The following is a 27654-nucleotide window of genomic DNA, read 5'->3' as shown; positions in this document are numbered from 1 at the left end:
CTGGGATGTATTTATGTGTGTGTGAAAATGTTAAAATGTACAGTTAATAACATTTCTATCAGATAATAGAATTTGTAATTTTCATAAGCTAATTTATGTATTTCTGGAGCTCTGATATAATTAGTGATGTAGATAAACACATTCATAAATAAATTTCCTTTTATTGGGGTTCTGTATTTTTCTGTAGGTTAGGTACATGGACTTGGGAGCCAGACTGTCAGAATTTCAATCCCAACTCTGCCCATTACTAGCTAAACATCTCTGTTAAGTTACTTAATTGTGCCTCAGTTTCTCCATATGTAAAATGAAGGCTATTTCTGTAGTCTGAAGTAGTTAAATAAGTTTATATATATGAAATGCTTAGATCCATGCCTGGCATATAATAAGCTATAAAATAAGTGTTTATTCTTATTATCATCATTATTCTTTGTGGAAAGAAAAGCTTTAGTTTGCATTTTCTTTAATTTTAGAATGTAAGGTTTGAAGACACTTCCATTGTTGCAAAAGCTCTTAAGAAAATATAAGATTTATTTTGGACTGGTTAGAATACAAAGTGCTTTAAATCAGGAACACTGCATTTATTACTTTCAGTGAAGATAGCGCCATCTGGTGGAAATATTTTAGTCCCCCCTACCCCCAGCAGGCTTCCTCACCCTGCAACCCCACCCACAATGTGCCTTGTAAATTAAACCTTATTTTAATGGGGAGAGAAAAAAACCTATCACTTAAAGGCATCCTGGATGGGTGACTTTGTACAAATAGAGCATCCTTTGTCAGGCTGCATCACTGTGCGGTGCAAAGGCATCCCTCTACAGGATGGCAGAGTTGTTGTGGATCTAAATTCACTGATTTTTCAAATGCCGAAGTAAAATAAAATATTCTGCAAGGGAAAAAATGTTTTGGCACTTTTTTCAAATCACTATTTTCAGCTTTGTCTGGTTTTAAACTAAAATGTTTGCTTTTGCATTTGCCAAATTATGTTTTCTGTCAGGTTTTATCCCATGTGATTCTGTCTGAGAAGATCTTTGAATGTGTGTCCGCAGAGATACTCAGTGAATGGAGGAAGAAAGGGAGACCTTGGAGGACTTCAGATAGTAAACAGGAGAGATCACCACTGGGTGAAGGCCCATCCCTTGAGAGGCTGACACCTCGTTTGTCATCCTCACCTTTACGTAACACCGTGAAGGGGGAAATCACTGCACTTCTGAAAGTTGACTTTTCTTTTTTCCCATAACACAAACAGGATAGGATCTTTTGAATGGGTTGTCTGTATGATTGATAACTATTAATAACCACTAACATTTTTGAAGGGGTTAAAAAAGTGAAATAGACTCCACACAGGCCCTATTATAATATATAGAACAATGGGCTTGGGGAAAAATGGAGCCTGCTAAAGAAATCAGGGTTTTAGGGAGGTAATGGGGGTGAGGTGGAGGGCAGGGGACCTTTTTGTTTAGTGCTTAATGGGAAGAACTTGAAGTCAGAACTGAGTTTCTGTTGGGTTCAACATTTATGAATTGCTTTTGCTATTTAACCTCTCTGAGTCTCCTTTGCCTTGTGTGTAAAATGGTGGCAATGAGAGTACCTGCCTCGGAAAAGTTGTTTTGAGTGCTTAGGTCGTCCATGCCTTGGTACTTGGCCTAGAGAAAGGCCCCAAAACGTGCCTTGTTAGCAGAGGGAAATGGGAGTGGTGGGGGGAGGGGGAGAGTGGAGGAGGGTAAAAGGAGGATAGATGGCGATGGAAGAAGACTTGACTTGGGGTGGTGAACACACAATACAATGTAGAGATGATGAATTATAGAACTGTGCACCTGATACCTATATAATTTTCCATGTCACCCCAGTAAATTCAATTTTAAAAAGAAAACCTCATTGTTAGCTGGTAGCCTGGTTTTCTCTCATGTTTCTGGCCCCTGTGTACCGAAGGAAGAGCCTGTGTACTTCCTCCTCGGGAAAACCCAGACGTGGTGCCTACAACTTTTATCACTTGGGCACCTTTGCTTACACATTACTAAAATAATCTTTAACCCCAGACGGCAGTTGTGACGAATGAAAGGAATGTGCTGGTGACCTGGCTTCTCAACTGTCACATCTTTGACGGGGGTTTGTGAAGAGCTGAAATCATGTGGTTACTTAACATATCCCCATGTTTTAAAAAAAACTTTAAAAATTTTTAATTTTATTGATTTTAAAGAGAGGAAGGAGGCGGGGAGAGAGAAACATGGAGCTGCTGTTCTGCTTATTTACTCATTCATTGGTTGGTTCTTGTATGTGCCCTGACTGGGGACGGAACCCACAACCTTGTACATCGGGACAATGCTCTACCTAAGCTACCTGGCCAGGACTGTTTTAAAATGTTTTTGCCAAGAGAAAGTGAAATACAGTTTTGCCTTTTTGGTGATAATCCTAGCAATCATAAACCATGGTGTGTTGGGCTCCTGTCACACATTAATGACCTCTTTGCTGGAATGAGGCCCCAGCTGGGGGTGCCAGTATCCTCCCAGACAGGACAGGAAAAATAAACTGCATAAAAACTTCATCAGACTGCCAGCCCTAGCTGGTTTAGAGACTTGTGGTTAAGTGCAGCCAGAGTGTATTTTTAATGCTATAGGAATTTTTAAAATATCACACACACACACACACACACACACACACACACACACATTTACCCCTTTGAAGGTGTGCCATCCCCCAGGCCAGAGTCAACGTCCTCCAGGTCTGTCTTCATCTGTACTTCAAATTATAAACATATGTGTGGCTTTTTTTTTTTGCAAAGCATGCTTTTCAAGACAAGATGGAAAGAAAATCTTGTCTGTGCTCATTTGCTAAGTTGGCTCATTCTTCCCTCTAGGAAGTGTACAGAGACACTTCAAACCATTTTATCAAAAGCAAATAAAATGGCCTAGCATTGCTTAAAGCATGTAGAAAGGTAGCTTGAAAGTTTGTTAAATGTCAGATTTATATGTAGGAGTTTAATTTTTTTTCTTTTTCCAGGTTTTTTTTTTTTTTTTCTTATTGACTTTATGTAGCGAGTTCATGGCAGACACATCTGGCTACTGTGTTTTTTCCAGCTCTGATATTCTCACTACTTTTTGAACTTTGTGGTTTCTGCAGGACAAATTAGCCTAAAGTGCACTAGCACAAACACACACACACATAAACCCAAAGACAAACGGAAAACCTGTGGACTCTGTAGGGGAGGGTAGAGGTGATGGGGCTTTGGTAGGGCTGGGGTGGTAAGAAATGGGTATTTATGGGAGGGAAGGGAGACTGGTAGGTACTGGGGAAAAGGGAAAGGCTTCCGGTAAAAAGGCGTTCTTTTTAAATTTTATTTTCTAATTACAGTTTACATTCAATATTATTTCGTATTCATTTCAGGTGTAAAAGTATTTCCCCCCCTTGACTAGAAAAAGAAGGAACAGTGTTCTAAACTCTGTAGAAAATCAGTGTTATAATTTCTTCTTAGATTGGAGGAAGCCATCTATTGTCAAAATTTATTCTATTTAGTCAGCATTATTGAAGACTGCTTTTTGGATTTTCCAAAAGGAGATTCATTACAGTTCCTTTCTTTTAAGGTTTTTAAGGACTATGTGAAATGGGTGCTGAAAACAAATTATCAACTGATTTTTTTTTTTTATTTATATTTTTAGTTTTGGAGAGAGGAAGGGCGAGAGGAGAGAGAGAGCAAAAGACAGAGAAACATTGATTTGTTATTCCACTTATGTATGAATTCATTACTCGATTCTTGTGTGTGCCCTGACCCAGGATCGAAGCCACAACCTAGATGTATTAGGACTACACTCTAACCAAGTGAGCTATCCAGCCAGGGCCTCAACTGATTCAGTTCCTCTTGTGCCATAAAATAGAACAAAATCGCATGTAAAGAAATGAACTTTGTGTTTTCATGGCATATTTTATTTATCTTAATATGCATGAATCTTTTACTTAGATCCGTTTTTATTTATCTTGATATGTTAAGATTAGGTAATGAAGCCTTGTAGATTTTATTAGATGAAATTTATGAATTTAGGTAGGAAATCTCATGTTTAATAAGTCTCAAGAGCAATGAAAACTGTTTGCCACAATTTTCCTAAGAAAATATCCTTCAAGACAAAATTCCTATGTAGTTGCTAGATGAACACTTTGGAAATCTTTTCCAAAAGGTGTTATTTATAATATAGCCCACCCCCCATTAAATGCCTGCAATATAAAAAATTTATATATTTTAACCATTAAAATAATAGCTATAAGGACTATGTGGCACATAGAAAACTTTGTCAGTCTAATATTATAAACAGGCAAAATTGCTTATGCTATAATTATAATTTTATTTTTAGAACACTTTTCTCAGATTCTCTTTTCCCACAAGATTTTGCTGTCCATCTGTGTATTTCCAGCCCCCAGCCAACCAAGTGCATTATGTGGCACAGGTGCACAATTTTGTAGAATAAGTCAGTTATGCATTTTTAAATGTTAATAGTGATTATAGTAAGACTTTTAGATTGGGGGTGATTCCCTTTATTTTTTCTGTAATATGGTTATATAACTTTTATAGTAGCTAGAAGGGAAAAAAAAAGGAGAATTGCTTGGTGTGCTTTTTATGGTGGGAAAGGAGGGTTCGGTATTGGGAAGAAAGCTCTAACCCCCCACCCCTAATCCTCATGGGTAATATGGGCAGAACCTTGAATAGTGAAGCTTAGGCAGTTGACCTAGTCTGCCTTTGACTAACAAGTCATTTCCTGTTCTCCAAGTTCAGTGTTTTTCCAAGTCAGGGCCCAGGTCTAGCACTAGTTGTATCCCATGGGGTATTTGTCCAACATGCATGTTCTGAATCCAGCAGTCTGATTGCTCCCCAAAGAACAGTCATGGGCTGCTGCTGGGGGAATACTGCCTGGGCCCCAACCCCAGGATATCCTGTTTCAGACAATTATAGGGTGGGTCTGGAAATGGGTGCTGTTTCATGTGCCCAGATGACTCTGGTCATCAGCCAGGTACAGGAACCACAAGAGAATTGTGTGTTTTAGCACCCCGGTTGGAGAATGCCATCATAATAAATGGCCAAACCCCACTCAGGCATTAAATCTTTAAGCTGAGGTACCTGAAAAGAACTCCAGAATGCTCACCTACTTTTTGGACAAAGACCGGCTTCTTTGCCCAAAATAGACATTAATTATGGCATTGGCATTTGTCACCAAGTGGGTGAGTGAATGCTGAAGCCACTTTCCAGAAAGTTTTGACCCCAGTCATACCATGTAAACTTCAAAAACTCAGGGAAATGTTTCAGTTTGGGATTCAGATTACTGAACTGTAATTGTCCAAATTCACAGGCTAAGTGTGTAAGCCTGTCTTAACTTTGCTTCCTGAGAGTCGGCTAGAAAGTCAGGCTCTGCAGGCCTAAAATTCCAGACTGGCGTCCTGTACCCCGAAGAAGATCAGAGCCTCATAGGAAGGAAGTGAAGGCCAGGTCAAGCTTTTCCTTAGTCATTTCTTTGTGAGCACTACCTTCATGTATTTATTTATTTTTAACAGAATCTAATCTTCTCACCAAGCTGTGGGCCTCTGTTGAGAGTTTTAAAAATAATTTTGACAGTTTTAGTACTATCTGCTGGCTGACTTCCCATAGTTTGCCCTTGGGAACTTCCTTGCTGTGGACCATTTGGCTTAAAGTTTGAGGCAAAGGGATTCTGAGATGGTTTGTCGTTCAATCACTTGTTCCAAATTGATAACTGTCAAGTGACATTTGGACACTTTTCTTTGGTCTCCTCTTTGGGGCCTCTAGAAATGTTGTCCCGCTTCAGTGTGATCATCACCTCCCCCACCCCCTATCAACTGGAAGATTGATTTCTTCTTCCTTTCTGGAAGTCTAAATTTATGCCGAGTGTTCTGCAGTTGCTGGTGGTCAGGGACAGCTGCTCCGCCATGCTCGACTCTGAATAATTCTCTGTGATGGAGTCAGCAAAATAATCCCATAATAGAAGCCAGCAAAACAAAAGCCTTCGTAGTCTTTTCTCATTAAGTGCTATTTTTAGGGGGGGAAAAGGAAAAAATACGATCCTAAATGTATTTTTTTAATATATTTATTGATTATGCTATTACAGTTGTCCCATTTCCCCCCCACTCCACTCCATCCTGCCCACCCCCCCTAAATGTATTTGAGGCAGCAAGATTTAAGAATCTTTCCTCCCCCCATATTATGTAATTACTATTTGGTGATTGTAGAAAATGCTAATCAGCAAAAATATGAGAAAATGTAAAACACTATAATTTGACCATTCAAAATCATACTAACATTTTCTCATATATATTTGTCTTTTTTCAATACAAATGTAAACAAAAAAGGTTGGAAAATCCTCTACGTTCTTTTGTACCCTTTTTTTTCACTTATGTATCATGACCATCTATCCATTTCAGTAACCATTTTCTACAATATTTTTTGATTAGCTGTTTTTCTAGAAATATTCTACATACATATATGCATACTTGGATGTATGTCTTTTTAAAATTTCACACATCATATAGCTTTCTAAATTAGGACTTCTAGATGTATTCATTCCTTGTCAGCAATATATTGGGTTGGCTAAAAAGTTCATTTGTTTTTCCCATAAGATGGCCTCAGTAGCGCTTGGTTGTCTTTAATTTCATTTGAGACAACTCAGCTCAAATGAAAACATAAGAAGTGTGTTTTTAACCAGGCACCTAGCCTTCCCACTGGCTCTGTTTTTCAGCTCGCACATCCATATGTTTTTGACTAAGCCATAAATGGAAGTTTCATTTGAAGTTGTTTTTCTTCCCAGTACTACATGTCATGCATTTCATTCCATATTATTTTCGTCCTTTTCCTTTCCAGTATTATATTTCTCAGACACCAGTGGAGAGTGAGTTCTGAGTTTTCAATTTTGCCAAGAGTTAAATATTTTCAGAGCTGGAAAAAAAAAAGTAAAACAATTTTTAACATGGCTGATTTAGTCCTGGCTCCCAAGACTCTTCATTTTGCTGCTTCAAAGCTCACACTTTAACTATCAAGAAAAACATTCTATTTCCACCCTTATCGACTGCCGCAGTGCCAGAATTATTTAGAATGGAACTATAACTTCTCCCCAAATGGAATTGGGTCATCCCACCCTAATACAATGAAGGCTGGGGCAGCCGCACGTGCAAGGTACCGGACTCCAGCCATCACTGTTGATGTTGTTTTCCCGCTGCCACTGCCTGGGACACTGTGAACTCCGGATGCTCCTCTGAGCCCCACTTGTCTCATTTGCTTGTATATGTCTTCTCCTCTGTCTCTACTCCAGTTTCAAGCACAATTTTTTCCCCCTGCAACTTGAGGGAATCCCAGGGTCCAAACCGTATTTAAAAAATAGGATGGCTTCGGCCTGAGACATTCCTTCCTGGAACATGCTTCCATATGTTTGCATTCGCTAGTTCCTTTTCCAGGTGCAACTCTACCCTCCTTAGCTTGGCCTGTTTTTCCTTCATTAAGAATGCCAACGTGGCTCTGGCCGATGTGACTCTGTTGGAGTGTCTTCCTATAAACGGAAAGGTCATAGGTTCAATTTCCAGTCAGGGTACATGCCTAGGTTGCTGGTTCGGTCCCCGGTCGGGGCACATATGGGAGGCAGTGGATCAATGTTTCATTTTCTCCCTCCTCCTCTCTCTAAAATCAATAAGCATGTCCTCAGGTGAGGATTAAAAAGAAATGAATGGCAACATGGAGCAGTTTCTTCAGCTGTGACCCTAGGAAGTGAGGCCTTTAACCACAGGGCCTTAAGCTTTATGGTCACCTAATTCTTGGAGCCCAGGTTCCCCCCAAGAAAACCTGTAATTCTTTAGTCCAGTGTCCTGTCAGGCACAGCTATGCAGAGCTGTGACTTCTGAAAGACCATCCCAACCAGTCCCTAGGGCACCTCCAGATCCTGTATTTCCCAGGCTCTCTGTTTTTGAAAATGGGATTTTTTAAAACTAAGATTTAATTGAAATATGACATATTAGTTTTAGGTATACAGCATAAATGATTTGATACATGTATATATGCCAAAATGATAAACACAATAAATCTAGTTAACATCCATCACCACACATAGTTACAAAATTTTCTTGTGATGAGAACTTTTAAGATCTACTCTCTTAGTAACTTTCAAATATGCAATACAATGTTATCAACTATAGTCACCATGCTGTACATTACATCCCCAGGATTTATTTTGTAATCAGAAGTTTGTGTCTGTTGACCACCTTCACCCGAAAGTATTTTTACATTAGCAGTGGGGGGTGGGGTTGGGACGGGGAGGCTGGAAGGAACAGTGAGTGAGAGGTACCAGAATCATGTAGCACCTGGTACAACCAGGGTTCACTCCGCTACAAACCCCGGTCAGTTCTCAAAACCGTTGTTTAGAAGGGGTTTCCTCAAAGAGAGAGAACGCACGGGACGACGGCCCATGGACAATGCGGTTTCTCTGGAACCTGCCAACTAGAGAATTTTCAACTGCCAGGGAGTTTAAGATGTGTATAGGGAAGTTTTTTCTGTCTTGTTTTTGTCGTCGTTTTTTAACAAATCTTGAGGGGTGTACCCCCAGAATTTCTCCGACTCTGCATTTGCTCAGAAGTTTTTATTTTACCATAGTGTATGAAATACTCTGGCAGTTTCCCATGCAGTTGGAGCAGTGAGCCAAAAGGACATTGCTATCACGCTGGAATAGAGGCCAACTACAGCGCTCACCGCAGCTGTGAGGCCCATGGGCCCTGGCCCCTCTCTCTCTGCTCCTCAGCCACATGGACCACCCTGTTTGGCACAGTTACTCCAAGCCCACAGGTCAGGCACCTTCCCACCTTAGGACCTTTGCATTTATTATTCCTCATCTTGGATTGGCCCCCTACACTGATTTCTGCACTGTATTCAGACTTTTGTTAGATCACGTATCACCTCCTCAAAGAGGTCTTCCTTAGCTTCCGTGACTAAAGCATTCCACATTTGTTTGCTCAAAGCCCTTAGCCCTAGGATTACACTGTACATTTGCTTTTGTCTGTCTCCCCACTAGACCACAAGCTCCCAGAGGGCCAGGACCTTTCCATCTTGTTCGTTAGTATCTCTAGCACCTAGAAGCAGTGCCTTGCTCCTGCTTGGGGCTCAGCAGATATTTGGTGAGTGAATAGTTAAATGAACTGCAGAAAGAACACTGAAAACAATCATCTATAGTCCTACCACCCAAACACCACTATTATTAGTACTTTGATACTTTTTCATTTCAAAGGTAATTATCCTTTTGGAGTCACTAGCAATCCCATTAGATCTAAGGGTACAGTCCTCAAAATGCATATGCACAAATACCTGCAATCTGACATGTCATTGTACCAGAACCCTTAATCCTGCTACCCCTGATTTAATTCTTGTTTTATACCCTGCCCTGTCCCCGCAGTATTCCTGGACCCATGAAAAACACTCACGTCACATTATTGTCTTCGCTAATTTGATGAAAAATGGCTTACTTTTATTTGCATTTTTATGACTTCTTGTGAAGCTGATAATTTTTCCATGTTTGATTACTAATTGCATGTTCTCTTTCACCAATTATTCAAGTCCATTGACTGGTTCTTATAGTGTCTGCGCTATGAACTCTTTAAATAATAAGGATGTTTACTGAAATGGCATGTTACGAAAAGAAAAAAGATTAAGAACTAGTGGCCCACACTGGCAAATTTTTCTCTGCTTCTGTGGAAAACAGCTGTAGATTCATTTTCTGATATTTAGCTTGGGTTGCCACACTTTGCACCTGGAGTAGTTTTAAAACCATTCAGGGAAGCCGACCAATAAAAAGCTACAGTCAACTCTCTCCTGACTAATGAAAATAAGTGCATGAATCAGAGTTTCCATTTCCTGCTGGAGTGAAAGTATACCTATTGTCTGGAGATAAAACAGTTTTGGTTTTGCTGCTGTTGCCAGGCCATGGCATTAAATTCAAAGACACAAAGATAACTTTGTGAAGCAGCACAGTGAAACTCCCAATTTCCTCTTTTTTCCAAGTTAGGTCATTATTTGCCTAAATTCACTAACTTCATCGGTGTGCTTCCTGCCACAGGCCATTGTTGATATATCTGGAGATATCCCTGAAATTGGATGGAATCCGAGTAGCACGTTCTGGTGCTGCTTTCAGTGAACGAAATATGATTCCTTTACACCAAAAGGATCCAGAAGAAATCAACTGCCAGAAAGATAAGATTTTTTCCCCCTAGTTTGTTCTGGAAATATTACTGTGATGACAACTGATGTCTAACTCCTTCAAATGCAAATAAAATATACACTTTAGGTAGTGCATTTGCTAGGATGACATAAAAGCTCGTGCTGTCGGTATTAACATCTTTACACCTAGGAGAGCAGAGTTGCCAGATACATTGCTGTTCAGATGGGCAAACAGGGTAGCAAGTAGGAAACTCATTTCCTATCCTGAAAATTCAAGGTTCCCTGTGAAGTAAATGCAGCTTGGTTTATAAGTGTAAAACCAGAGGAGCTGGGGGCATCTGGGAAACCGAAGGTCCACCTGTCAAGTTTTGGGGCACCTGGAAGTGATTTGAAGGCTTGAAACCATGAGGCTGGGAAAGTGGGGCTGAATGCACATGTGTCCCAGGGCTCTGGGCCTTATCAACTGAGCCGGTGAGAAGTTTCCTTACAGCGTTTCTCACCCTGAATTGGAAGAAAGGGCTTAGTGTGAAGTTGGGATAGTACAACTTCTTGGTTTAATACTTTACAGATTTTTGGAACCAAATGCACCATGAAGTGAAAAGCTGCTCTTTTTTTGCTGACCTTGTTGGAAGGCTAATGCTGTTTCTGGGAAATAGGAGAAACAAGCAGCTCATTGTTGGCAGGACCTAAGAGAGACACAACGAGGGCGAGAGACGCGTCTGCAGTCCTTTTTCCCTTCATTGTATCGTGACTGAGTCGGGGCTGGTCTGTGCCTGGGTTTTTCTTTCTACCTCTGTGGACATATGTTTCGCATCAGACAGGACTGCCTGACACCTGACATTGGCCAGTCCACGTGAGCTAAGCCATGGACGGTCCATCAGCAGAGAGGAAAAGACCCGTAGCTGCACTCAGGCACTCTTAACTCTGAAGCACTTTTGAAGCTTGGTGGCTGGGTCTGCCTATGTGTCAGAAACGATGGACACCTGTGTGTTTTGGCCTCTTTCTGTTGCATACACAGCATTACTTCCTGCAAGCACCTCTTCTTGTTTAAACCTTCTTGAATTATGAAATGTAACTTGTCAGAGTTATCTGATTTTGTCTTTTCCTTTTTTTTTAAGACCTGAAAAGAACGCCTTATGCCATATTCTGTAAAACCAGATGACACAAACAGGTTGCCATCATAACATGTGATCCATGCTGATTTCACCATTTTATAGTAGTAAATAAGTTAATTACATTAATCTGCATTAGGTTCTTTTTGTGACATAGGGAAAAGGAAATACTTCTTGTCACCAAATTTAACTCAGTAAGTATTTTTGATTACTGAGGTTGGATGGGACAGGGCAGGCATTGGTGACCAGCACAGCTGACGCCAACCAGGACATTCTAGCACATTCTCTGGGCTTCATAGGTTTGACAGTCTATGCCTGTGGTTGGTGCTGAATCACTTAACCTTCCAAGTTTTTTCATCTCTAAAATGAATGAATTGGCCTAAATCATTGGTTTTAAATTGTGTCCCAAGGTCCCACAGCAGGGTTTCAGGGATATGTGAACAGAAGCAAAGCTGAGTTGATATCTAGAGTCTCCAAAAGCAGTGTCAGCAGATTTTTAAAATTGTTTAATATTTTGTGATATAAGAGTTGCCAGACACCAGGAGGGAAAGCAGAGTGAAAGCAAGACCAAGAGCACTTAGAGAAGACAGTGCAAGGGGCTGCCATTGAGTGCTCACCTGCCCGCCGGCACCAGCGTCGGCCCGAGGCCTGCTTTGACCGAATCCCTGCACTTGAGGGTTGCCTCTGCGTCATGCCATGTATCGAGCTCTGGAGAAAGATCCTACTGCTAAAGAAAAGTTTGAGAACCCTGCTCTAATGGACTAAGGCCCCTTCCAGCCTTAACTTCTAGAGTGATGGCACAATGTAGGGTGAATGCTCGGCCCCGCCTCTAACGAGTGTGATGGGGAAAGTGGGTTGGCTAACTACTAATGATAAAACAGGAAAATGAAATGGGTGCTGAGCGGGGAATATGCTCTGAACGTATAGAAAGAACAGCAACAAAAATTTAGTGTTCATTAAATATCCACTTAAAAATTATGGGAGTAATGGTTAAAATGCATTCCTCAGGAGAAAAAGACTTGTGTTTGTGTTTTGGGAGTGGAGAGAGATTTCTACTTTATTCTGGAATGCCTGTGATGATCATCATCTTATGAATAAAACTGGTATTTTACTACCAGTTTCTGACTCATAAACTCTGAAGCTAAGTTCAGGCAGAATGTATTTAATACCTACTGTGTGCTTTAGCAAGTCAGATTTGAAGTACACTAAATCATTATTATTATTATTTTCATTTTAAACAACTTTACTTAAACAATGGGATGCTTGACTTGAATGGAAAACTATGTAGGATTCTTTTTTTTTTACAGTAATTTATTCCTACTTAAAAGCAGATTATTCTCCATGTAACAACTATGTACAAAAATGTTACAAAATTGTCTGGTTTTACAATGATAAATGAAAAACATTAAAATTCTCCCATCAGACAAGGTATTCAAGAATTTTTATGTTTTGTTGTTGTTGTTAAACAGTGAGAGCAAAATAACGTACTAGAATATAAAGAACTGAATGAGCATGCCACAATCGGAGAAAGGAGCGGGTATTTTCACAGAACCAGTGTTCTTCCCCATCCCATCTCCATGTGATGCCAATCAAACCATACAGTTTGCCATTTAATTTTAAAAAATGCAAGTGCTTGTGCACATACATCAGTTATTTCATGCCCTTATTGGAAGGGGAAGATGAAAGAATGGAGAAAACTATACTGCAGTAGTCAGGATGTGGTGGAATCAAACTGCTGGTTTTTTAAGCAAGAATGTCTTCTTGGTCTGGAGGAGCAGAGTTCTGGAGTAAAGTGGCAGGTTCCCTTTTTAGTAGCCCCCTCCCGTCTGCTGCCAAAACACACCGATTGTATCTTCAAGCTCCATTTTCAAATGTGCAGGTGTGTCTGTTTATTGATTGGCTGCCCATCAAATCAGAATCTGATCTGCCTCATTGACAAACCCTGTCGATTCCAATAAGCTTTCATTCGTTTACCAATGGTGTATGACTCTTAATCTTAAACTGCATCCCAGAACCATCCTGCCCCGCCACCTTCAAATTAGTCTGATCCTTGTTCTCAGTCTTGACTCTTTCGTTGGCCATGGTGAGTGCCATAGTCTCCTCAGATGCCATCTCACAAAAGAGGTACCAGGCCCACACCAAACCAGCATACAAGTGCACTAAATTTTTTTTTCTATATTTATAAGGAAGATCCATATCACTGAGGTTGGTTCCGAGCAGTAAGGGGCAACTTGGTTCCTTCCCAGGACTTATTTATAAAGAGCACAAATTCAGCCCTCAGGAAGATAAGTTAGTTCAAATCACAGGAAGAGAATGGTTCACTCTTTCTTAAAAGTGCTTAAGTGTGGATGGCTCAATCAGGAATCCAGCAGGAAAGGTTCCCTGACTTTCACACTTAACCAAGTACATGTTTATGAGTCATGCACTGCAGTGTCATAAATACTGCTTGATTTCCTTAAAAGTTAGTCAGTGGAGGAATGATATTGACTCTCTGATTGTCAAGTAATGTGGGTACAAAAAGGCAACTAGCTAGTTGTAATCCATGGAGGTAGAGCTAACCTGGACAGTGTGGCCGTGGTCCTGTATATCAAGTGGTTATTTCGTGCTGGCTGGCGCTGGTTCTCTTTGTCAAGGAACACATTAGGGCGGAAACAGGAAACAGGTTCTACTGTCATGAGCCAGCTCTGGGGCAGTGGACGGTCACAGGCCTAGGGTGACCAATCTGTCCATTTGCTTGGGCACTCCCAGCTTTAGCACTGAAAGTGCTATGTCCCAGGAGACCTCTCAGTCCACTGTGACAGACCTCAGTTTCAGCATTTGTAGAATGGGGGCAGAGAATGAAGTGATGGTGAAGCTTTTAGCTCCCCAGTCCAGGATTCAGGAGCTCTTACACTTCCCTCTCATGGAGTTTCTGATGTAATTTATATAAATCTATTAGCCCAAACATCAAACTGAATTAAACACCTGTTCTGCCTGGTTTTCCACATCTCAAATCAAGCATACTACCCAATTACCCAATACTCAATATTACTTGAATACTGCATATTCTCAACTATTTTGAAAAAGGTGGTACTTGAATGTTGCATATTCACCTATTCTGAGGAAGTTGCAACCAGGTTTTCAAAAACAATGTCAGCCTTTTCCTCTTCACACTCTTAAGGGATGATGTTAGAAGGATTGTTTGGAAGAGTTAATGTCATTTTACCATAGAAAGCAAGTAAAAAAGCCCCAACTAAATTTATAGGATAGGTTATTGTGAATATATGGAACTAAAGTTATTTTAGCAAGGTTCTGCTCACCATCTGTGAAAACGGATACACAGGTTAATTCGTCTTTGAAATTTTCCCATTAAATCGGCATTTGCTATGGAGAACTTCAGCAGATGCCCTGTCAGTCTTTTATAAAATGCTTGCTTTCCTCATGTCTTGTTTTGCTGTGTTTTTGTATCTTGAACAGCAGTCATAATTCTAAACACATGAAATCACCTTGTTCAACACCCACTGGGTGCCATGTTTTCTTTTCTGGCTCCACATCTTGTGTAGCTGCTTAGTTAGCTTTAAAGAGGTTAGCACATAGTAGGAGCTTAATACATATTAATTCATTTTCAATCCAATGTACAATTCAGTACTGCCAAGACATCTGTTAAGTCGAAGTGAACCAATGTGTTCCAGTATTCCTACTCAGAACAACAGCAGTCTTCCAAGTTTAAGAAGTGCTGCGTTTTTATATCTCCCTCTTGGAAAGTCTCAGTTGTCAGGATATTAAGGGCTCTGAGAAATCCTGCAGTAAAATAAGCTCTTTTAACTTTGTTTAAACACCTCCCAATCTTATTTGACCATGGAACACTCCTGGAAGCAGCTATTATTTTTTTAAATTTTAACTTAATATCTATTTACTCCCATAGAACATAACTATAGACCATGTTTTCTTCTGAATAATTACCCATTTTATATACCCCATGAAAACTGATTATAAGTGAGTATTGAAGAGACAGTACCCAGTATGGTCCTGATATTAACTGAAGACATGGTTACCACACACACACACACACACACACACACACTGTATTTTAAGAACAGCTTTAGATTTACAGAAAAATTGACAAGATCAAGTTCCTATATATCCTCTCATCCAATTTACCATATTATTAACATCTTACAGTAGTATGCTATATTACTAATATAGTATTTGTTATGACTAATGAACCAATATTGATACATTATTATTATTATTTCATTTACTTTTCAAGTGAGATATAATTGACAGATAACTAATTAGTTTGAGGTGTATAATGTAATTCAATGTATATGTTATGAAATGATCACTACAATAATTCTAGTTAACGTCTATCACCACACATAGTTACAAACATTTTTTTTCTTGTGATGAGAACTTTTTTCCTCCGTCCCGAGACTCGCATGTGAATTGGGAAGAAGGACTTAAAGAAAATAATTTTTGTCTTTCTAGGGCTTAGGTGCGGCTTCTGGCCATTGGCACACTGGCTGTCTTTTCCATAGCCTACATAGGCCAGCCCCATGCGGGCCAGTGATAGGTTTTGTAGTTGGGCCTAACTTTTTGTTTTCTTCACTTGGCTCTGTGTGTGTGTGTGTGTGTGTGCGCGCGCTCACACATGGGCACACTGAGGACACAGAAAAGCAAGCCCAAAAGGTCAAAAAGACATTTGTCAAACATTCCAGGAGGCATGCTGGGCAGCCTGTGATTCTCTGGCCTCCTCCGTCGTCTGCAGCTCCTGGCTTGGGGAAACTGCCAAAGCACTTTATGAGCTGTTGCTCTCTGTTCCCTGTGCAGCAAAGGCAAACATTCTGGAGTGAAGCCTTTACCTTTACCACGTTTGCTGCTTATATGGCAAATGATGTGTAGGCTTAGAACGGAGTCCAGGGACTTTCCTGGCCTTGAGCCTACTCTTGGGGTTTTTAAAGATTTTACTTATTTATTTTAAAGCAAAGGGGAGGGGGGAGAAAGAGAGGGAGAGAAATGTCTATGTGAGAGAGAAACATCAATCAGTTGCGCCTCGTACAATGCCCAACTGGGGACCGAACCCACAACCCAAGCATGTGCCCTGACCAGGAATCAAACCAGTGACCTTTGGCTTTGCAGGATGACACTCAACCAGCTGAGCTACATGGCTTGGGGCTTTTAGATGAATTGACTAAGTGTGTTGCTGGAATGTGTTAGAAGGTACATCAGTGTACCTTGTCCCGGGCAGCATTAACTAGAGGGTCCTCTCCGGTGTAGTCACCCCCACCCTGCTATACCCCATTCCCATGTTGACTGTTTGCTTCACAAGGACACAAACCTTGAACCAAAAGAGTGTTTATATCTCAGATGCTGTGGAGTTTCTTTTTTCTTCGTGTTTCATTATGTTAAATAATAGCAATGAAATGTTTCTGGTCACATATCTGCAGAGCATGGTTATATTGATTTCCAAGCACAGAATAGAAAGCTATATATTGAAAAAAAGAAAGAAAAAGGAGAAGGAGAGGAAAACAATGAAAAAGAGCAATGTGGATTTAAATTGAAATTCTGACTGTTTTGGAGAGAAAAGAATGTTGTCTCTGCTTTAGATTTGATGCACTCATTCCTGCTTCGATGGAGAGATCTTGTTTGGTTACTCCCTTGTGTGGGGACTGGCAAAAGTCTAGAACTGACGGGGACTTTAGCCCTGTTGAGGCATTTAATGGCAGTCTGCCCTTACCTGGTTTGGCCTCAGATGCTGCATTTGGGATACTCTGCCCCTGCCCCCCGCCTTTTTTTTTTTTCTTAAATGAGCTCTTGTTTCCCTCCCTAAAATGTTCTGAAATATTTTCCCAAGTTGTATTTTTGTTCATCATACAGTTAAATGTTTGGCCTTTTCATGTAGGCCTCTTCTCTGCTTATCTCTGTGTTGGGCCTCCTCTGTCCCTGTTGTCTCTAGTGGCTAACAGAAGCAGTGACTTTAAAGAGAGCCCCAACTCTCAGTGAAGTTCCCAAGCTCCAGTCTCAGAGAAGGTTCCGTACCAGCTTGAAGTGAAACGACTACAGAGAGCAGAGTGGCAGGTTGGGTCACGAGCCCCTGGAAACCAGGTGTCCTGACCCAGTCCTCTTTCTCTGGGTATTGATTTCCTCCTCTCCGCGAGGAGGACTCACATCAGGCGAGCTCTCAACTTTGATGACCTTGACTATATTTTAAGCCTTATTTATTTTTGAAATAACTTTGAGATTGCCTCCTTTCATTCCACCAGGAAAATACTGAATTTGATGCATACATGAGCATGTTTCATTTTATGTTTTTTACTTTTACGTTTTGGTTGTGTTTTACGTAAGTAATATGTGTGCGTAGGAAAAGTTCAAACAGCGCAGAAGAGGAAAAGGAAGATCTCCTCCCATCCCCAACCCCCAGTTTCCTCTGCAGAGGCACCACTGTAACTGGTTTCTCATGTGCCCTTCTACAGAGATTTGCTGTATGTGTGTGATAAAGCCCCTTGTCTAACTGCAGATAGGAGTGTGACATAGATATAGTGCTGTCCCTCAAATTTTTCTCTTTCTGAACAATGTTTCTTAGAGATTGTGCCATAAACATACCTGCAGAACTCCCTTATTCTCTGCAGCAGTTAACACAGAATTCCTCGCAGTGAACGGATCATCATCTCCCATTGGTGGACATTTTTAGTCTTCGCTATTACGTACTCTACCACCTTCGTACAAACTTATTTGTTTTTGTGTGTGCCTTGCTTTAAAAACATAGCTGTTGTCTAAGTTCCACTGTTTTTCAGTCTCTACAGTTAATAACTGGAGATGCTTAGTCTGAATGGTCAAATCTAAATTAAGTGGAAGAAAGCAGCATCTCCGCCTTTCCCCTCTCTCTGTGGACGGCTGCGTCAGGGCTGGTGTTTTGAAGACTAGCGAGGGTGTGGTTTTGGGAGAGCTCTTCTCCAAGTCTTACACTCCCCCAGATAAGGGTGTAGACATCAGTCAAGTTTGCCGGCAGTGTCTGGTTACCGTGTGGAGACGAGTGACAGAGTCCACTGTGAGCACACCCAGGGCAGGCTTTTGTACACCGATGGCAGTCTTCCCAAGCCAGCCGCTGCAGATTTTCTTGCTCCTGTCTACTTGTCACGTCAATAAGTTACCAGACTTGAGTCATTTTTAAACACTTTTCAACGTATCTGAGTTATAAAAATTAACAGAGTTAATAACTTCCAAACTACCGACAGAAAAAACTAACCTTTACAAGCCTCTTTTCCCTACCTTGGGGGTTTCTGGTGTTGGAAATATTCAATTTACACACTTCCCTTACAGACACAACTGGGCATTTTTATTGTTGTTATTGCTGTTGTTGCTAGTTATATCAGAAAAATAGGAGCATCATTTTTCAGGAGGCTCAGAAACCACGGTCCCTGGAAATAATCCCCATCCCCTTGGCCTGAAAGAGGCCTACTGAGCTGCTCCCTCCTGGGTGTCTGCGCTTTGTCTTCCTTGACTCTGTATTTAAGAGTACCTTTTCCCCGTGCACGATCCCTGGCCTCCTACTCAGCCCTTCCAATAGAGGTAGAAATGGTGCTTTGGGATAAGCTGTGGGAATGGAATATTCATTTTGGTTCTTTTGGCGTCCCTTAAGAGCATAAGAAATGCCCAGGTGCTTTTATTCATCCATCACATTATTTACTGAGCCTCCTCTGTGCCAGAGATGGTGCCAGGAGGTGAGTGTTCTTTGTGGTGGGCTGCATTCAGGAAGGGAGACCTAACGGTCTAGGCAGATTGTTCCACGTATTCTGACCTCCCTCTGCAGTAGGTTATTATTGAGCAGAGAGTTGTCAATCTATCCAAACCCTCCTTGAAAACTTCCTGTTTGTAACCTGGACGGCCTTTGGGCCCAGGGCCCACTTTTGATGACCTGCTCTCTAAGTGGAACTTCCTTGCTATCAAAGGAAACTGTTTAAAGGGTTGCTCTCCGTTTGAGCAATTGTTCCTGTTCTTCAGTCTAAGGTGAGGCAGAGGGCAGCCAAGGACAGTTGAAAAGCAGGTAGACCGGGTCTCAGGAGGCAACTTTGGCCATAGTTCCACCTGCCACTAATCAGAGCACATTTCTTCACCTCTCTGGGTTTGTCTTTTCTTCCATAAAATGAAGGGATGGACTACATAACCTCCAAGGTTCCTTACAAAGCCAAACATTCTAAAGTTCCACAGCCACACATAAAACCCCACCTCATTCTTCCAGTAGCCCACTGGTTCCTGTGAGGGCAGGAGCTGTTTATTCCAACTGCAAGCCCAGTGCCCAGAACACAGTGGGAATGCAGTAAAGATTTGAGTGAGTGTATCAATACATTTTTTAAAAAACAACAGTTTCCATCCTGACCAGTGTGGCTCAGTTGGTTGAGAGTGTCATCCCGAAAAGCGAGAGGTCGCCAGTTCAATTCCTGGTCAGGGCACATGTCTGGGTTGCAGGCCCAGTCCCCAGTTGAGGTAAATGTGACCGGCAGCTGATCAATGTTTCTCTCACACGTTGATGTTTCTCTCCCTTATTTCTCCTGTCTCAAAAACAAATAAATAACAATTTTAAAAAGAATGCTTTAGCCCTAGCCTGGTAGCTCAGCTAGTTAGAACATTGCCCCCAAACACCAAGGTTTCGGGTTCTATCCCCAGTAAGGGAACATATAAAAGTCAATCAATGAATACATGAATGGGTGGAACATCAAACTGATGTTTCTCTCTCTCTCTCTCTAAAAGTCAATTAAGAAAAAAAAAATTAAAGACTATTCTTTAAAGAAAAAAAGAAAAAAGAATAGTTTACCCCGTCTCCCCTAACTGGAGGAAGTTCCACCATGAAATTAATTGTTCCTTAGGGGAACCAATTTTCCTACAGACAATTTTCATTGTGTGTGTGCGTGTGTGAGTATACGTGAGTGAAGTTGCTGTCTTTGGCTCTGACCTAAGAACAGATAGACTGAAAAGCATGGTTTTCATTATTCCAGGATATTGCCCAGGCAGAAGGTAAGCAAATTTGACTGGTAAACTGTTTTGAGAAAAACTAGCACATTTTAAAATACATTTTTTGTGTGTGAGAATGCCAGTTACAGAATTTATTAGATGATTTTTCAATTGTTTTCTAATGTGAAGTACAACATGCTAAAATATAAAATGTTGGTAAATGCAGACAAATAGAAAATCCTTAAAGAGTTTAAAACACTTCTAGTGCCTTTATCCAACCACAAACATGGTTAACCTTGTTATGTAACTTCTCTATCACTAATTTTTCTCTTTGCAAAAATTGAAACTTTTTTTTCTCAATTAGTTATTTGTTCCTGAGCTTAGCTCTTACTTCTTTGGCGCACCCGTTTTATTAACAAAGCATTAACGGGGTGCTGGTTGTGTGTATGTCGCTGGTCCAGGTGCTGTGTTTTACATGTTGCTTCGCAGTTCTCTCATTCACCCTAGATACTGTTGTACACCCAACATGTACTGATGACCACATCCTTCCTTAGCTCTGCCCTCAGCAGGCAGGTTGCCTGAGGAAGTACTCACATACCCAGGTGTCCTGATGAAGTTATCTCATATGTTGTGGTCACCTTTGTAGAATTTACTTCCAACCACTGTGTTCTCTGAAAAGCTTAAAGTGCACTCTAGACACAGGGAAGGTATGAAATAACATTTTTATTTTACAGGGCACAAAAGATGAAACTAAATGAGTCAGGAGTGAGGCCAGTGTCTGAGTGTCCATGAATTGAATCAAGGCAGAGACTACTTAAACAATATTGATTAACAGGAAAGAACTTTGGAAGGAATCTCAGGCATCTATGCTCCAAAGCACAAGACATTCTGATGGATTCCTGTAGGCCCATGGCATTAACCTCCTGTATGTTCTTCCCTCCCATAGTGATGAATCACCAACACCAGCAGCAAATGGCACCCAGTTCCCTGAGCCAGCAGAACCACCCTACTCAAAACCCGCCAGCAGGGCTCATGAGTATGCCTAATGCGCTGACCACTCAGCAGCAGCACCAGCAGAAACTTCGGCTTCAGAGGATCCAGATGGAGAGAGAGAGGATTAGAATGCGCCAAGAGGAGCTCATGAGGCAGGTAAGGCCTTTCATGGTGCCTGGTGGGGTTTGTGGCCTTTGTTGCCAAAGCTATTGGATAGGTAGCTGCTAACCATCAGGGTAAATCTTTCTCTAGAAGCATTAAAGGCCCAAAGCCCTGCTTCAAACCTCACGAGTAGAACCCAGTTTCTTCTCCCAGCTTCTCTGCCTGCACTGTCTCCAGAGCTAGTACAAGGACTAGCTATACCAGCCTGCTGCCTTTGGCTGCCACTGCTAGTCTTTAGGAGAGAAAGACTATGTTCCAATTATTTATTGCTTGTAACAAATTTTCATGAAATGTAGTGACTTCAAACAATAGCCATATTATTACATCGTATACTTTGCGGGGTCTGGAATGTGAGCTGGGCTCAGCTGGACTGTTCTTTTGCTCTACATAGTACTGACTGGGGTCACTTAGTGTGGTATTCAGCTGGTGGGCAGGCTGGTCTGGAGGGTCCAAGATGGCTTTACTCAGTATGTGGCCCCGGGGTCAGGATAGCTGGGAGAGTGGGCTCAGCTGGGACTAAACCCTGGAGCGTCTACATATGGCATGTCTAGCATGGCGATGTCAGAGTAACAGGACATACTGCATAGCAGTGTGGGCCTCCCTGAGAGAATGTTCCGAGAGACAGAAAATGGAACTGCCAGTGTCTTAGGGCCTGGCTCTGGCAATGGTCACAGAGTCACTTCTGCTGTATTCTCTTGATCAAAGCAGTCAGAGCTTCCCACTCCACTGCCCCAGATGGAGCAGATAGCAGAGGGGGTGTTCTGTGGAAGAAATGACAAACAATTTGCAAAATATTTGATTTGCCATGGAACATGAAAAAGAGGGAAAACTGAGGGAGAGTGAAAAAGGAAAATGTTTTGTATGTGGACTGGGAGAGTGGTCTGCAAAGTTGCCCGGGCGTTGATTGGGAGCCTTTGTGTCAGACCGCGTGTGTCCATTCGTTCAATCAGTCAACAGACCGTTCATCTGTGGATTGGGCTCAGGGCTATACCTCAAAAACTGAATACAGAGAATCCCTGAGGGAGCCCAGTTTTTTCCCTGCTTCTGAGGCTTGGCCTAGGCAAGAGCAGAAGTCTTGCTTCTGAGTTGCAAAAATGAATGTAGCCCATGTTTTCGGGGTCTCGTAAATTTTGCTGGCTACATTTTGGGGAGAAAAGCTTCAATTTATTCTAATTCTTCAGACTTGGCATTATGACTCCCATGAAGCCAGATACATGGGTAGCTTCCTTTCACTAGTTCTTGCAGGGAGTATAGGTATTAGGGTAAACACTATTTTTTTCCTTTTAGTTACAGCTGATACTTTAAAAAAATACATTGACTTACCATAAATGAATAATGTATTTCTCATCAAATACATTCTAAGATATAAAGTGTCTATGCTATGTGAGGTTTGAAAAACACGATGAATTAAAATAAGTCCATACACAGAGCCTTTGAAAATGAGGGAAATAGCCTTGGCTGGTGTGGCTCAGGTGGATTGAGCGCCAGCCTGTGATCCAAAAGGTCACCGGTTTGATTCCCAGTCAGGGCACATGCCTGGGTTGTGGGCCAGATGCTTGGTTGTGGGCGTGTTAGAGACAACTGATGGGTATATATCTTGCACATTGATGTTTCTCTCCCTCTCTCTCTCCTTCCCTTCCCCTCCTCTCTCTCTGAAAGTGAGTAAATGAAATCTTTATTAAAGAAAAAGAAAATGAGGGACATGAACATGAATTGTGCTTTGTTGTTCACTTGAACTATCCTCTAAATTTGAGGTCAGCTTTACACTGTAACTACAGTTTTGCCTGTTACTGTGAGGATTTATGTCCAAAAGTTTCATGGTTATTTCAGGGTAACAGTTGTTTGTACTGCTTTTAGATAAACAGTATCATGTTTCTCCACAGGAAATAATTATATTATTGTTTTCTGTCTTTGGATAATAATTGCATTTGGAATAATTTCTCTTTTTGATAATGTAGAATAAATTAAACAGTATTGTTATAGTAACATTTGTAAGTTTTTTCTTAGTTTTATATTTAAATAAGCTTTCATGATTTTTTTTTCGTAGACAAAGCCATAATCATTCTGCAGAGAAGATTGTTTCTCAGTTTCCGCCTTTCTGTGTTTCTCTTTCTCTTGCCCCACCTCCTTCTTTCCCACAGAAAGTATTTCTGAAAGGGGGCAGGGAAAAGTATCCCAGATTGTTTCTTCTATTCCAACTGTAGGTGCTTTTGAACCAGAATGTAGTATTGATGGTTCATATTACAGAAATGCCAACCAAGTTCCTTAAATGCTGATCCCTACCGGCTGAGGAATTTGGTGCATTTTGCTGCCTCATGGTGTGCATTCCACTGTGTAGGACAGTGGGGAGAAGAGCTGTCCAAAATTGCTCACAGAGCCTCACAGAGTTCAGTTTTGACTCTGTGTGTGTGTGTGTGTGTGTGTGTGTAGTTGGGAGAAGGAGGAGGAAAAAGAGATTGGATGGATGGTACATGTCTCATTATTTTTGTTATGGAATATAGGAATAAAGGTCTAAAGAGGCTTTTTCATGGTGGAAGCTTTTGTTCCCCATCTACAAGCAACCTGCTCCTTAATGTCAAAGATATTATTTAAAGCCACATAATAAATGGTGTTGGAGTGTTCCAGGACAGTTTCGGGGGCATTTGCCAAGATGCTTGATTGTACAGGTGCGGATTATGTCTATCATCTTGGTGGTTTTTCTACTTGTTTCTTTTGGTGATTTTCCTGGTTCACTAGTTGCAGTTAAGTCAGGGCAGAGGCAGGGAAATGGATCGGCAGTAAAAGCGACATTTGGCTCACCTGTTAGCTACCTTCCAGCATCTGGTAGAAATGTTATAGGGATGGAGGAAATGATTGGTCCTGGCGAGGTCTGAAGATTATCTTTACACTTCCGTGTGTTCACTCCGCCCCACTCCATGTCCTCGGTGGTCAACAACTGCCTGAATGTCCTTGGCTCACTGGGCGGTTTGTAACTGCCCGGCTCTCCTTGTGCTTGAAGGGCAGCCCCAGTTGTAGAGCCTCCCTTCACAGGGTCCTTGTCCTGCAGGCAGGCCTCTGCCTACGTGCAGTTCTATCAAGGGAGAATTGCCTGTGCTCCATCTCTGTGGTAGGAAGGGAGGGTGACAAGTAGTCACCCTCCCTTAGTAAGTAGGTGAATTTATTCCCTAATTCTTGGGAGACCATCACTATTCTGTACCTTTTTTATCATGCTTAAATATATAATAAATGTGAAAGCTCCTTATAAATTATGTGCTATATAAATATTCTATTTCTCTTCTTTTCCTCCTTCTCCCCCTCTCCCTTCTCCCACTTCCCCTTCCTCCTTCCTTCTCCTTCCTCTTCTTGCTTCTTTCTTCATGCCATTAGTCCTCTAGGCATATAGTCTGGTGATATTGTGCCATCAAAAAAACCCCTCCTCAGTCCTCAGTGCACAATCTGATATCCACTTCACGATGCCAAGGGCTCCAGTGTTCATTCATTGCTACTGAAATCATGTCAGGATATTAACAAAATGGATTTGAGGAACGTTTGATTGCAGATCTAAAGTGAACCTCCGTGATTTCATGATGGAAAAATGTTTTTAATTCCTTTATCTTACCATTTCTTTATTCAACCAACATTTATATAGTTGGAAAATAATAAATGGGACATGGCTGCTTCCAGGCAACTTATATTCTATCAGAGGAGACAGTATGATTAAATCTAATTGTTGACCAGGGGGGTGAATTCAAACTACTCCCTACTTGCTGGGGTCCAGGTAGCTGCCATTTTGACTTTCATTACTGGAGCAGAGGCCAGACTCATCCAAGCACAGAGTTCAGTGAAAGTGAGCATCATATGTTTCTTCTTTTTTTTTTTTCTAGTGGCCCCTCAGACCAACAGGTTGTTGCACAGCTACAGAATTAGGATCCAAGGGCCAGTAAGATTTGGTGTATCCCCCACTAGGAATCTTCCGAAGCAGGAGAGGTTCATAAAAATGGCTTGTGCACTTTACCATTGGCTGCTGCAGCAACAGAGTTGAACTTCTTGTATCTGATCATTGATAGATCATCTTGGAATGCGTCAGGCGCTCCAAGTGCAGGGGTGCCATGAGTGTGGCGGGTGGGAACCCAGTGCACTACCTTGTTAGGAAAGCAGATCTTCCCCTGCCCTTAACAGGCACCTAGCACAGACATTGTGGAGAGACCCCCTTCATTGTCCCTGATAGTGAGAGTGTAAGTTTTGCTAAATTTCCCAAAAGGCTTTGAGGCAGCTTCAGGTCCATCAGAGAAACGGCAACCTTAGAAAAAAAGCAATCTCAATTGAAGTTGTACTTCCTGGTATCTTCATATTAAAAAAAAAAATTGAATTTAGTCTGTGGAGTTTTCTTTAAAGTAGAAAGATAAAGTTTTTAACTTTTAAAAATATAATTTAGTTTTTTTTCTAATTAAGGTAAAAGCAAGCACTTTTGCTAAGTGAAATAAGTCAGATCCAAAAAAGCTACATACTATATGATTTATATGATTCCATTCATACGACATTCTGGAAAAGGCAAGCAGTAGGGACAGAGAACAGGTGAGTGGTGGCCAGGGAGGAGGGCCCGGCTACAAAGGGACAGTGCTGGGGAACTTAGGGGGTCATGGCTCAGTTCTACATCTTAATTTTGGTGGCTGTTTCATCACTCTATGTATTTGTCAAAACTCAGAACTGTATGTAAATAAAAATAATTAACAACAACAAAACACATTCATTATAGGAAATATTTCAAATACTCAAAAAACAAGGAAGAACATAACAACCACTCATATTTTTCCTAGGTAGAGCAACTATGAAGATGATGATTTTTCTCCAGACTTTGTATCTCTGTGTGTACTTTGTTTTTTAAAACACAATTAATAGTATATCATATTACTGTTTTTTTATCTCAATATATTGGGAAGTCATCATTTATTTTCTGTGATGGAAGGTGTGCTGTGGCTTTGGTCGTATCTATTCTAAGCTACTTGGAATCCTTTCAACAACAGGGTGAAACATATTTTTAAGATAACGTGAGCCGCACATGCCTCCAATGACTGTAGAATATCCTGCTGTTTCAGCTTAAAATTCAACACAGTATTTGCTCAGTATTACAAAGGGCATGTTTGCAACTTTGCCCAATGAAATGGAAAATTTTAGTAACCGGTCAGAAATTGAGAAACAGGCTTCTCTGTCCCTATTTACCATCTGAAAGAACAATTCCTTGACATGAAAACAGACTCAGGCTTTATCTGAGGACAGTATTTCCTTTCCTGTGTATTATTCATTTCAATATAAAGCAGGGGATATGGGGGGTTGGGGGGGTTCTGCCTCCAAGATTTTAACTTTGGAGATTTCCTGTCAGCCCACAGGGCCCAGAAAACTTGTAAGTGGAGAAGCCTTGGCTTCCCCTTGCCCCTCCTGAGGGGCTGTGTTTTGAGAAACGGTTACTGTTCCCAAGCAAATCCAGCACTGTTTTTACCTCCATCCTTTCCTTAATTGGGGCTCCGTGGACAGGAGAATGCAGCTTGTCAAACAAAAATGCTGACTAAGCTTGGGCTCTGGTTGTCAGGGCAACAGCGACAGGACAGACGGTTTGGGCGGGAGGCTGAGGAATTTTTTTGGCAGGTCTCACCGATTTCTCTTAGGCTTGAAAGCCACTACCGGGTCCGGCTGGCCAGCTGGCTGGCCGCTCACAGCCATTCCTGACCAAGGGCCCTGGGGAGGAACACACCCGGCTGTAGCAGCTCTGGTCTGCGGGGAAGGTTCTGAGGTCTGTTTTTTGTCACGTGAAGAATAGCTATTTAGAGAGGTTACAAAGTGTCACAGCATAGCAGAAGCATAAATGGTGGCTATTTCATAAAGTCTTTTCTTTAGAACAGGGGCTATAATTTAACTTTTAAAAAAGCATGTTATAGAATTACGTTTCTGGGTTGACTGTGACTCCACCAATATATAAATCTCTCTGGAGCCACCTGGCAATTGAAGTTCATTCACTCGTTGTTCAGCAGATGATCTAGACACCAAACGCAGAGCAGCGAACAGACTTGGTTCCTCTTCTCATAGGGCTTCCATTGCAGCTTCCATCAAGGATTGTATTTGCCTGCAAGCCCTAGAAATATAATCCGTTTTCTAAAATGTCCTGGTGTTCTCATGTTGTTGAGGAATAATATCAACTGAAGTCTTTTCAAAAGGAGCCTTTTGAAAATGTTATAAATTGAACACATTTTAAAAATGGAGATTCACCAAGTTTACACAAAGGAAAAACCAGCTTCTTATTTCTGAACT

General features: G+C 41.3%; 1 protein-coding gene across 1 annotated transcript in view; it reads left to right on the top strand.

Annotated features, from left to right (window-relative positions):
• WWTR1 (WW domain containing transcription regulator 1) overlaps positions 1 to 27654 on the top strand; it is a 122636-nt gene that overhangs the window by 76275 nt on the left and 18707 nt on the right. Inside the window, exon 4 of the mRNA XM_024556302.3 lies at positions 21164 to 21366. Coding sequence (XP_024412070.2) covers positions 21164 to 21366 — 203 coding nt within the window. The remainder of the gene's footprint in view (positions 1 to 21163; positions 21367 to 27654) is intronic.

The sequence above is a fragment of the Desmodus rotundus genome, chromosome 2 (assembly GCF_022682495.2).
Source record: "Desmodus rotundus isolate HL8 chromosome 2, HLdesRot8A.1, whole genome shotgun sequence".
Lineage (NCBI taxonomy): Eukaryota > Metazoa > Chordata > Mammalia > Chiroptera > Phyllostomidae > Desmodus > Desmodus rotundus.
Note: the sequence above shows the minus strand (reverse complement) of the source record. Positions and strands in the feature narration are given on the sequence as shown.